Source organism: Dreissena polymorpha, chromosome 15, assembly GCF_020536995.1.
Source record: "Dreissena polymorpha isolate Duluth1 chromosome 15, UMN_Dpol_1.0, whole genome shotgun sequence".
NCBI lineage: Eukaryota > Metazoa > Mollusca > Bivalvia > Myida > Dreissenidae > Dreissena > Dreissena polymorpha.
This window is the reverse complement of record NC_068369.1, coordinates 56,290,080-56,302,700: the sequence shown is the minus strand read 5'-3', so window position 1 is coordinate 56,302,700 and position 12,621 is coordinate 56,290,080. Positions and strand designations below refer to the sequence as shown.

The following is a 12,621-nucleotide window of genomic DNA, read 5'->3' as shown; positions in this document are numbered from 1 at the left end:
TCTCCTATTCTTCGTTGAATACATCGTCTTCATCAAGGATTAGACATCGGACACGCTCTTCTTCGTCGAGCAGTTCTCATCATCGCGGCTCTCGTAAGCGATCACGTCGTCACTCACGGAGACGTTATTCTAGAAGATCTCGGTCTCATCGCAGCCGATCCACATCTCGGCCGATCCAGATCTCGACATCGCAGGAAACGAGGACGTCGTCAACCTTCACGTAGACATCAGCGGACTGCATTGAGCACCACGGGATATTTATCGAACATACCTCTCCTTCATTGAGCAGTTCTCGGCGTTGATACGCTCGTAAGCGATCATGTCAATGCTCACGGAGACAATATTGTAGAAGACAATATTTCCAGCGTAGCCGAACAATATTTCGGCATCGAAGTTGTATGGATGTCGCCACTTCTCACGTAGGCGTTAATGAACCTACTGGTCATATCGACGTTCTCCATTTTATTCCTTTAGGAATATCATGTCTCCATTCCACGTGTGATGGTTCTTCTTATGGCATCCACACATGTTGCAGTCACCGAGCCGTAGTTGTATACGAACACTAGTTCGTTTAACATTCAGGCTTCGGGATAAGCTGTTCTTTTCTCCACTACGACTACAAGGACACTTATGCCTATTAATACTGATAATTTACCGTTGTTTTCCGGTTAACATTATCAGATGACTTCGTGGATGGTCATTCTTCTGCACCAGATATTTCCATTCTGACGCAGTTATATTATACCGGTCCCGATCACCGGACATCGGTCACCATTCATCGGTCATATCACCGATCACTGATCACCGGTCAGAATAAGTGATGTCTCATCGCCATCGGATTGGATTTTTTTGGCATGATCTTCTTTTCCGAGCAGTGCTTGACATTGATAACAGACCATATGGATTCCACCATTTTTCGGTCTTTAACTGGTAACGTCACCGGTCATATTATGACTGGTCCGTTCACCGGGCTACAGTTACCGGTCATTGACCGGTCCGGTTCGGTCACCACTTACCAATTACCGGTATTCCACTGTGTTTTCATCGGTCAATTTTTAGTATCACGGGTATCGTCTACATTACATAGTTGTATACCCCTGGCTATGATTGTATTGAATACTATATTTTATGGATTCAACAATCTACATGACTTTTTGTGTTTTTCAATACTGATGTTCTACTGGCGACGGTTACCAAATCATGCTATATCTGTTATTTGTACTTCTATCTCAACCGGCTACATGCAGACTACTGGTCTTGCAGATAGATCGGCTGAACTGGGTTCGGAGACTAGCATTGAGGTCGAACATTACTATTTGACCTCTATTAATTTATGTTCGAGACCCGAAGGATGAATTGTTTTAACCGCCTTTACCTGTCGGCTACAGACTTTGCAGTCAGTGTCACGGAACAGTTGGGACACATTAATGACGTTAACAGGATTACCAAGACGACATTTGTATCGACTTCTGCTTTTCTATTGCTCCTACGGCAGTGCATATTTTCAAGCTACTGGAATCAACAAGAGTTCTGATACATAGGATTGCCTATCAGATTGACCGCATAGCGGCTACAGTCTTGTAGATGGCTTATGACCTATTGAACTCAGATCTTAGATCCTAGGATCTGGAGGGACCTCATCTTAAAGTTATTCTTCTATTACACTTCTGGCCATAACAGGCCGTCTTCCTATAACTGGTCGTATTCCTTTCGGAATTCGTCCAGGTTAGAAGTCTTGAAGTAAATGGATTAATCAAGTCAGAATTTAAGACTTCCATGCATTCTACTGGCAAGCGTGGATCCGCTTAAGGTTACCCCTAGGGTTTTCACCTTTTTCTGCCATCACACCTCCGATTCCGGAGGTACCACTATCAATCATATTTCCGTACTTCGCAAATCGATGACTTCGCGACCTGTATTATCCAGGATTTTAAAGGCGCCTGTTATTGGTTCAAGAAGAGGCTATATTCTGTAGATAGGTCATAAACTTATAAGTGTTAAACACTGTCCTATTCTACCAATTTTCAAGTGTGTTTGGAGTGGGAAAGTTCGGCTTGCCGTGGTTTCTTTGCCCACCCATCCTTGACAAATGGTTCCGGTCACCGGTCGGTATTTACCGGTCCGGTCACCGGTCCTTCTGCTGAGACGTCTTTTCTTACGTCCGTTTCAGCTTTATTTTTAAGATAATTGTATTAATCTCGGGATTATTTAATGACACAGATTTCCATCTTTTTTGTCATTATTTACCACTATTCAGTGGTGTCTAGACTAGAAGATTATCTTGGCAAGAATATAGTTTATTCTACCACAACCTTCCTTACATCTTATACAGATGTGAGCAGATAAGGTTATGGACGATCACATAGAACAACGTATCTTGATTTTCTCAATTATGTGGTATCCTAACGAATATCACCTGCACATCTACATCTTGAAAAGCGAAAATTCTTTTTAGCTGTTTTTCATTTACAACACATTTTCACGATTCCTTTGTGATGGTTTCAACTATCACACATCGGTCGTGGTTTACTTACAGACACGGAGGTGATCATATTATCACTCCTTGTAACTGGAAATCAGGAACTTATTCGTTCTTTGCAAGAACAACAAATTTTCTCTATCGTCTTTCTCATACCAGTTCGTCTCAACGCCCTGTTGGACCTTTTGTACTGCAGTTCTTTCTTTCGAATTATTTTTCCGTTGGGTTCAATAATGTAATTGCGCATGCGCGGCAGTGAAGTTGCAGACGAGTTGCATGGTGTACATAGTATATCAAAGAATGTTGTTTATCATCAAACGCTAGTTATTAGCGTTATGCGATCGTATATCGCAGTGTATACCGGTATGCTGAACAACGTCAACAATGCAGTTCAAAAAAATCGATCCAGCAGGGTGTGCGATTGTTATACATTCGTCCATTGACATAAACTGGAATATCTTGCCTTCTTGGTGAGTTTTTGCAATAACTGAGTTTTTGCCATGATTTCATGAAATATACTTAATGAACCATGGGATTATGGTTCTACGACCTTTTAAGTCTCCTGTACAATTATTTTCAGGAAACTTCTTCACAGGTCAAATATCATATCTCACTGAGACATATTTTTACTGATCCAAACATGTGCCACTTCATGTCTGGCCATTAATAACTTTTAGTTATCTCTACAGAAGAACGTTTTTCTGTTAGAGTTTCAATCCGTGTTACTTGTGCAAGGATAATTCCATCAGAACTGTATAAAGGTTCTATGGAAATTCATTTTTTACTGGGTAATTGAGAGCATAGTTATTACCTTAATCACTCTGCTAGATACATAGAGGTTTTTCTCATCTTTTTCTTGATGATAAGAAATTTGTTCATTTCTTCATCAAAGGATAGAGATTATGCTTTCGTATACCTTGTTTTGTGTAAGTCATCGCAACTCTGTGCTGTCTTACCTATTTTGGAACTGATTCAAACTATGGAACGTCAACACTATGTTTTTCGTTCCTTTACCTTCTTAAGCGGTTTTGACTTGTGTAACATGTTGGGATGCTTAATGAGCTCCCTATGAACCTTTTTCATCAGGCTTATTAACAGTTCCAATATAATTTTAAGATGGTTTTCCTTCTTATTATGGCTTTTACCATACGGAGAAGTGAAATTCATGCTTTTTCTGTTGAATACGACCAATTCCAGTTGGATCTATTGTCGTTTTCACTTTGTTGTGTCAGCCAGGATTCCTTGCTTAATATCAAGTCCTCTATATGGCTTCTACCTTCAAGTTTCCAAGTTTTCTTAAACTGGGAGTCATGAAGATGAGGATAAACTTCTTTGGGCAATCAGGGCTTTGAAGTTCTATCTCAGCAGTGTTAGTCAGAAGTCCATTCGAGGTTCTCAAAGACACTCTTCATTTCCCCAAAAAAGGGGGGGGGAGATGTGTCTGCGGCTTCTATTTCTCGGGGTTAGACCTCGACTAAGGAAAGTTAATCTTGTCCTATCTAAGGATTCATTCCTTTTTAGGATCTGACCGCATGAATTAAGAGCTCTGTCTGTTTTGTGGGCATATATTAATCACACCCCACTTTTTGACGTGCTCTAAGCTGTTTACTGGAGGAATCCGACCACCTTGTCATCTTTTTATCTTCGTTTTCTGAAGTGCCAACAATACAATTTGTATACGTTTGGGCTTGTTGTGGTTTCACTAACGGTAGTGTCTTCTTTACGACATAGACATATTACTCTGTCCGAGAAGTCATAATTAATACCGTTTTAACGAAGATTACTTGATATCATTAGCTGATAACCCTGTTTATGGGTTCTACTGTGTTGGGAAAATATATACGAACCTTCCCACCGCAGCTGCAAAATCAGCATACGATAACAGGTCAGTATTTATGACATTAAAACAAATTTTTAAAATAAAATTCATTTTAATTATTAAATACTTACCTGTTATCGGTAAGTCCCACCTCCCACCCCGCTATTCGATTAATATTTTTGTATATATATTGAAAGAATATTGAGGGTTGGTTACCGATTTTTGGCTAGGTTGCATTGCACTATGTTTTACCTGGCCTGTATTACGGTATTGAGGTGGCGGATTCCCAGTTAAAATTCCGGATGAGTTATTTCCCCTTGGAAAGTATAAGCATACGATAACAGGTAAGTATTTAATAATTAAAATGAATTTTATTTTAAAAATTTGTTTTTAAATGATGCTCACTTTCCAGCCATATCAGTAAAAAGGTGATAAGCGTTTATTTCGTATTTAAATTCGCTTTATATCTCGACTTTACTCCCCGCAAATTTTCTTAGTGGAGCCCTAATTAGGTCTTCCCGCTAAGAAATTTTGCACTGAGTAAAGGAGAGATATAGAGCAAATATTTATATGAAATAGAAGCCAGTAACTTTCTTCCTAATATGGCTGTAAAGTGAGCGGAAAAAAATAATAATACAAGTAACAAAGGGTATAAAATGACGAAAAATACCTGCCTTGGCATGGACGTCATTTTCTTGTGTGTCATGTGATTACCCCCTCTGGAAAGGGTTATTCATTATTTTAACACCTCATGTGACTTTCCCATGTTAAATTCCATGTACTCATCCCTACATAATTGTAATATGCTACGACATTGGAAAGTGCCATGAAGTTTAGGTGTGCTAGACACTTTTTTCATGCCCCATGATCAAGACATGCTTTAATATTTGCTGTTAAATAAACTGACAAATCTGTACAGGTGTTTGAGTCATGTTTGTGATAAAGGCTCAGAATTTCCTTATTCCGGCGTATTCCACATGTCAAATGGTTCTTATTCTGGCATATTCCTCATGCCCAATGGTTCACACATACATTCTGGCATATTCCTCATGCCCAATGACTCATGCATACATTCTGGCATATTCCTCATGCCAAATGGTTCACACATACATTCTGGCATTTTCCTCATGCCCAATGGTTCACACATTCTGACATATACCTCTTGCCCAATGGTTCACACATACATTCTGGTACATTGTATATTCCTCATACCCAATGGTTCACACATACCTGAGCTATTTCCCCTTAACAAAGCCAATAAAGCAGTACAGAGTTATGAGCCCTAATTGTGAACAAGTTTATGTATTTATTGATTATGAGGGAGAAATTTGCCATAGTTAGGCAATTTGTGAGCCAGAAAAATGTTCAGCATCTTGCCCAGTTGTCTATTTTCCCGTCTTGTTGTCCTACAGGATGACTTCCTTACTCGAGAGCGAGAGATGCGTCGTGAGATAGAGGACCTGAAGGAGAAGATCTACATGTGCTCTGAGGAATACAAGGCCATCTACATCGAGAAGTCCAGGCTGCAACGGAAACTGGAGAAGGCCGCAGGGCGCAGTGAGTAATCTGGGAACGGGATGTGTGGTGGTCGTGATTGGCCTTGTTGAAAGAACTTTTTATTTGAATACCCTCCCCTCCTGTCCCAATATCATGTGTATTGTAGTCCTGTGAAGTGGTATCTCTATTTCGTCACATTACAGTGATAAATACACATATTCAGAGGAAACAGTGCCGTGGTGGATCCATAATTCACCTAGCCTGAGTTAGACATTCCTTAATCTATGCATTCAATAAGTGTTTCATAGAGGTGTCATTTCATCTCTGTTTAGCTGATTTTCTTTAATTTCAAGATTGCTTTGATCATGTATGGATCTAAAACATCAAAATGAAGAGGTTTACTTAGTAAGGCTCAATTGGTTATTGTTGGCTCGTTGCTACTTTCATGTACCCCGGGTACTCTTAAGTATACTTACATGTACCTCGGGTACGGTAAATATACTTAATCGTACCAGGTGGATATAAGACTGTACCCAAGTTGTATTGCCGACAAAATCCGATGTCTTAAAATGCGCTACCAATTATCTTAATCAAACTTCTCTTTTTTTTTTAAACTGCATCATCATGCTTTTTAAGTATGAGTTTGGATAATATGCAGGTCATTTTACCAAAAAATTGACATAAATGTGAATGTAATTTATTTTTAAAAAGTTTACAACGACCGATTTAGCGTTAAATTTCCCGGGGTACATGTAAGGTTACTTAAGAGTACCCAGGGTACATGTAAGTAGTACCTGAGATGACAATGACCAATCTATCCTTAGTAAGGGGGTAGTTATTTTCTTTCACTGAGGTGTTACATCCGGCATACAGATGTTGCTATATCTGGCTATAATATTAGTTGTGGCTGGTGTAAAGATGTTGTTTCAATACTTCTTAAAAAATTTGTTACTCTATCATCTCACTTCAGGGCATTCATTGGTATCAAATCACAGGTTAGCATTACAAAACAGGTTCAGGACGGTATTAATTGATAAAAGGGTACAATACACTTATTTGCGGAAAAGACACTTATTGGCCTTAAAAAGTAACTGTGGCACACAAAAAGGGTTGATTTGCCGGGGATAAAACACAATACTTGTAATAAATCAGCTAACCCACAAGAAGTTTAACTTGGTTACCAACTGCCTTGATATGGATGAAATACTGTGGAAAAGTGCAAATAATCCAAACAAATACTTCGCATGGAGACGGTTGGTGAATGAAATGATCCAAATGGCATTATGGTGTAAATAATAAAGTATACATTCTAAATATGAGCTGAGAAAGACAAAATTTTAACACAAATGAACATGGCCTTTTTGATTTGAAATGCAGATGGTCAATTACCCCAAAGTCAATAATGCATGTGATCGATGACCAATTAGGGACTTCCAAAGCAATTGATTTTCACCAGTTTAATGATCTAATATATCTGGAATAATTATTTAGGAAATTGATAGAATTGAAAAGACCAGGAGCCGTATTCACCAATGTACGTAAGTCTCAAATCTTAGACTCAGCTCCAGTTTCTGACTCAGACTCAGACTCAGCCTTACAAAACTTAATTCACGAAACATAAAATGGTTAGTTTTAGACTCAGACTCAGTAAGATAAGTCTCAAATGCTAAGTCTACAATGTTTAGACTTACGCTATACAATCATGACGTAACGTCGTTTGAGCGTTTACTTTACAAAATGGCCGCCGCACGAGCTCCTTGCGTAATAATAATAATATTATTGAAAGAGTGTATCTAGATCGTACCAACCCTTTGGAGATTTATAAGGATATTGAACTTTACAAACGGTATCGTTTAATCCGACCGGGAATCGTATTTCTTTGCAATATTTGCAAGGAATAGTTGAGCCGCAATACGATGCGGATTCTGCATGTTCCGGTCGCCCTGGCAGTGTGTACTTTCCCGAGCAACGTGGCAAAAATCATTTTAAAAAAGCGGCATTTAAAGTTATGGTAGCCAGAACTATGTAGACCTGTGCACAGGTCAATAATATTTTGACAGCTAGAGAGTTGAAGTTGTCAAATTTCCAGCTGGTACGACGCCGTACGTGCAAAACAAGAACTTGGTGCGATCGCTGATACGTGAGTCATTTGCGATGTGTGCATTTTGCAATTGTTCTTATTTATTGTAAACAACTGTAAAATTCATAATTGTCCGCGTTTGTTTGTTGTCTTTTGTGAAAATAATCTCCAAACTTAATGAACGTGAACATGCACTAATTTTATGTATAATACTTGTTGTTTGAATGAAAAAGTAATAACATATAATTTGCATGTATCATAAACTATAATAATGGATATTTTCTAAAAAGGGAAACCTATTAGAAAACGTTTACAAGACATTTACTATGCATAAATTTTGATTTCATTACTATTACAAATCTATTTATAGATGTAGGAATTTACCTATAGATATGTATATGCCGAATAAAGTTACACTGCCATGACGCAGTTGGTAGCGCATCGGTGCCCATGATTATATTTGACCGACTAGTCGGTGGTTCGAATTTACATCGGGGACTTTTTTTCTCCAAACATTTTCAAAAAAAATTATGACGATTATTTAGTTATTTTTAAATTCTTGATCTTTAATGTAATGTAAATTAATGTTTATTAATTTTAAAAAAGGTGCTATAATTAATTTGTTTATTATACACCCTGTTAAGAAGATATAGGATACACCATAATCCACAATAGACCTCCTTAAATGGTAAACTTATCCGTGAAACCACAAATATTCATTATTAATACTTAAATAACAATTCACTTGTGCAAATTTTTGACACTATTTGGCGCGTTTTCCCTACTAGAGAGTTCGCTTAGTCGTGACGTCATTAAAAAAACACAATCTTATTGAAGTCTATTTCCAAATGCGTTCGTGAATACGAATCCTGAGTCTGTCTTTAGTAAGTCTAAGCCTGAGTCAAAGTCTGAGTCAGGCTATCATTAATATAAATAATTATGCCCCCCGTTGAAGAAGAGGGGGTATATTGTTTTTGCACATGTCGGTCGGTCCATCCGTCGGTCCGTCCATCGAATGGTTTCCGGATGATTACTCAAGAACACTTAGGCCTAGAATCATGAAACGTCAGAGGTACATTGATCATGACTCGCAGGTGACCCCTATTGATTTTCAGGTCACTAGGTCAAAGGTCAAGGTCATGGTGACTCGACACAGTAAAATGGTTTCAGGATGATAACTCATAAACACTTATACCTAGGATCATGACACTTCATAGGTACATTAATCATGACTCGCAGATGACCCCTATTGATTTTCAGGTCACTAGGTCAAAGGTCAAGGTCACAGTGACTCGAACCAGTAAAATGTTTTCCAGATGATAACTCAAGAACGCTTACGCCTAGGATCATGAAACTTCATAGGTACATTAATCATGACTCGCAGATGACCCCTATTGATTTTCAGGTCACTAGGTCAACAGTCAAGGTTACAGTAACTCGACACAGTTAAATGGTTTCCGGATGATAACTCAAGAAAGCTTATGCCTAGGATCAAGGCACTTCATTGGTACATTGATCATGACTGGCAGATAACCCCTATTGATTTTCAGGTAACTAGGTCAAAGATCAAGGTCACAGTGACAAAAAACGTATTCACACAATGGCTGCCACTACAACTGACAGCCCATATGGGGGGCATGCATGTTTTACAAACAGCCCTTGTTCAATATAAAAAAAGTAAAAAGTCTGATAATAATGCATAAATGACCACAAGACAATGCTGACTCAACCACTTTGAAACATCATATTCATATCATTGTGGATGCATATTATACCCAGTACAAGGAAAGGTATTTTTCCCTCATCATTTTTGTATCAATGTGTATTGTAGAAATTTTACTGCGTAAATAAGCACAAACTCTTGTTCTGGAGCTCTGTGCAATTGAATTTACACTTGATATCTGCAATTAAAAGTTTCCAAATAAGAAACAGCCAGGCATGCATAGTCAGACAAGCTTTGTTACTGACTGAATTGTTAATTGCCACATTTATTTTAATATCATAAATACGTTACCTGTTATCTCTAGCTTACCCCTTTCCAAGGGAGTTATTTCATCCGGAAAATATTCAAGCGCTGGGAATCGTCCACCTCTATAAGAATCCAAATCAGGTTAAACATAGTACAATGCAACCTAACAGGAAATCAAGAACCACAACTCATCTTTCCTTTCCGGATAAAACCATGTGCACGCCTATTTTAGGCTCAGGACTTATGTGTTCTTTTCACTGTGTTTTTGGCGGAGTTTAAAAGGATAAAGTTTATTTATCTTTTATTTGTATCATTCGGTTTATATTTCTATACTTTTTGTTGCAGTAATTGTCATATTTCTGCTTTTGCTGGGTTTCTTTGTTTGTATCGTCGCTCATGTACATGACGTCATGAGCACGTGAACCACGAGGAATTCGTGCCTATTCCCCAATAAGTAATTGAGGTCAATTGGACAGCGTTCTTTGTGTTTACATTTTGTGGTTTAACTTTTTATTTGAATTTATAATCATTAATTTGTTTTTTTGTAGGTTCTTTCTGTTTCTTTTATTTCAGAATGAACTTACAGGATAGAGGTTCTTGTGGTCATATCAAAGCAAGGTGGGATTCCCACGATACTTGCTTGGCATGTACCGGTTGCACATTTAATAACAAATGTGCGGTTTGCGATTTGTGGGCTTACGACGTATGGACAAAAGCAGGTCGCCGGAGGACGTCGATCAGCCGCAAACGCAACGAACCTCCATCCGACGTTGATTACCCGGTGACTCCACTGGTCAAGGATGACCAGCGGTTTTGTCAGTCACCGAGTACCGGGCAAGATGGTGTTGTTGTCAGTCGATCGTCATCAGATCTTATGACTCACACCATGCATACCGGCTACATTGATCATGGAACGACTGGATCAATGTCAGACCACATGGCAGCCGCCATTCTACGGTCTTTGTCCGGTGACGTAACCGGTCATAATATGACCGGCCGGTCACCGGTCCGGTCCGGTCCGGTCACCGGTCATGTCACCGGTCCGGTCCCGGTCCGGTCCGGTCACCGGTCCGGTCACCGGTCCGGTCCGGTCATTGATCACCGGTCCGGTCCGGTCACCGGTCCGGTCACCGGTCCGGTCCGGTCACCGGTCAACAGTCATCAGTTGGGCCTGCCACCGATAACACCAATCGCCGGTCAAGAAGAACTCGGTCTTCATCATCGGCGTATTCTTCTACATCCGATTCGTCGTCGAATACATCGTCTTCATCAAGGAGTGGACATCGGACACGCTCTTCTTCGTCGAGCAGTTATAATGTTGTTGGAGCAAGGCTGTTGGAAGTGACCTTATTTCACTACAGTTATCATCGTCGCGGCGCTCATAAGCGATCACGTCGTCACTCACGGAGACGGTATTCCAAAAAAATCTCGATCACATCGCAGCCGATCCACATCTCGACAGCGCAGCCGATCCAGATCTCGACATTGCAGAAAACGAGGACGTCGGCAACGTTCACGTAGACAGCATCGGACTTACCATACGTATAGTCGTTCACCATCGTGTTCCGTTATGGAATCGCATGTTTCCATGCCAAATGTGTCGGTTCCAACGTTGACTGCCACACGTATTGCATCTTCAGGAGCTCATCTCACTACTACGGCGTCAGTGTCAACACCACGGGTATCATCTACAGTATCTAGTCGTGTACCCCCTACAGCTACCCTGTCGAATCCTGATACACTATGGATACAGAATTCGGCGGGACATTTTGTACCGGTCAATGCTGATAATTTACCTTCTTCCGGTTTACATTATCAGTTTACTGACGTCGGGGATGATCATTCGCTGTTACCAGACAATTACAATCCGGTACAAGATATTCTCACTTCTGTTCCTGCTGATTCTATACAAACCGCTGGTGTTGTAGAGAGTGAGGCTGATTCAGATGCAGAATCTAATGTTGAGACGGATCAATATTTAGCTCCGATTGGTCAGATCTATGAACTGATGTTTCGTACTCTTGGTGAAGATTACTGTCCAAGACCTGCTGAACTGTCTTCAAATGCGACGATTTCTGTGACAGAACAACTTTTTCGTACATTTGATCCCAACAGGGTTATTAAGTCGACGGCTCGTCCTGACCCACGACTTCCCATTGGTTCTACTGTTCTATCTGTTCTTCAATCATTGGAATCAGCTAATAAGACTATTCCAAAACGAGGAGAAACATGGAAAATTCCTAAGGAACTAGCTGATCCAAAACACCAGGAAGGTAGTAAAAGTTACAAACCTCCTGTACCACATGCAACATCTGGGTTGGATTTTTCAAAACTTCCGGTTCCAGATCCGGACATAAGCAAGCTATCTCTTGTAATGCCAAGTGGTTCCAATTCAGTTTCTGTTCCGTTTTCAATGTTGGAAACGTGGGAAATGAGGGAACGTAGATCATTAGGTTTGACTAACCAAATTGACTTCATGCTAGCGACAATTTTACAAATGGTGTGTGATTGGTCGGAATCTGTTCCGGAGGAACTCCGTGATTTGTTAATTCATCTCTCACGGACCACACTGGCCTTATCTCACACTTCTGCTTCTTCAATGTCCGAGATGCTAAGGATTCGTAGAGATCTTATCCTTACTTCTTTACCTAAAGATTTTCTGTTGGAACCTGGTATGAACTCGCTCAGAACAGCTCCTCTCACATCAGGGTTTCTTTTTGGTGGAAGGATACAAGAAGCAATCACAGCTGACAAGGATGACCAACTTCATGCTTCTT

General features: G+C 39.8%; 1 protein-coding gene across 7 annotated transcripts in view; it reads left to right on the top strand.

Annotated features, from left to right (window-relative positions):
* LOC127859323 (tax1-binding protein 1 homolog) overlaps positions 1 to 12,621 on the top strand; it is a 51,722-nt gene that overhangs the window by 23,131 nt on the left and 15,970 nt on the right. For all 7 annotated transcript variants that reach the window (XM_052396649.1, XM_052396650.1, XM_052396646.1 and 4 more), the window contains exon 12: positions 5,711 to 5,855. In XM_052396649.1, coding sequence (XP_052252609.1) covers positions 5,711 to 5,855 — 145 coding nt within the window. The remainder of the gene's footprint in view (positions 1 to 5,710; positions 5,856 to 12,621) is intronic.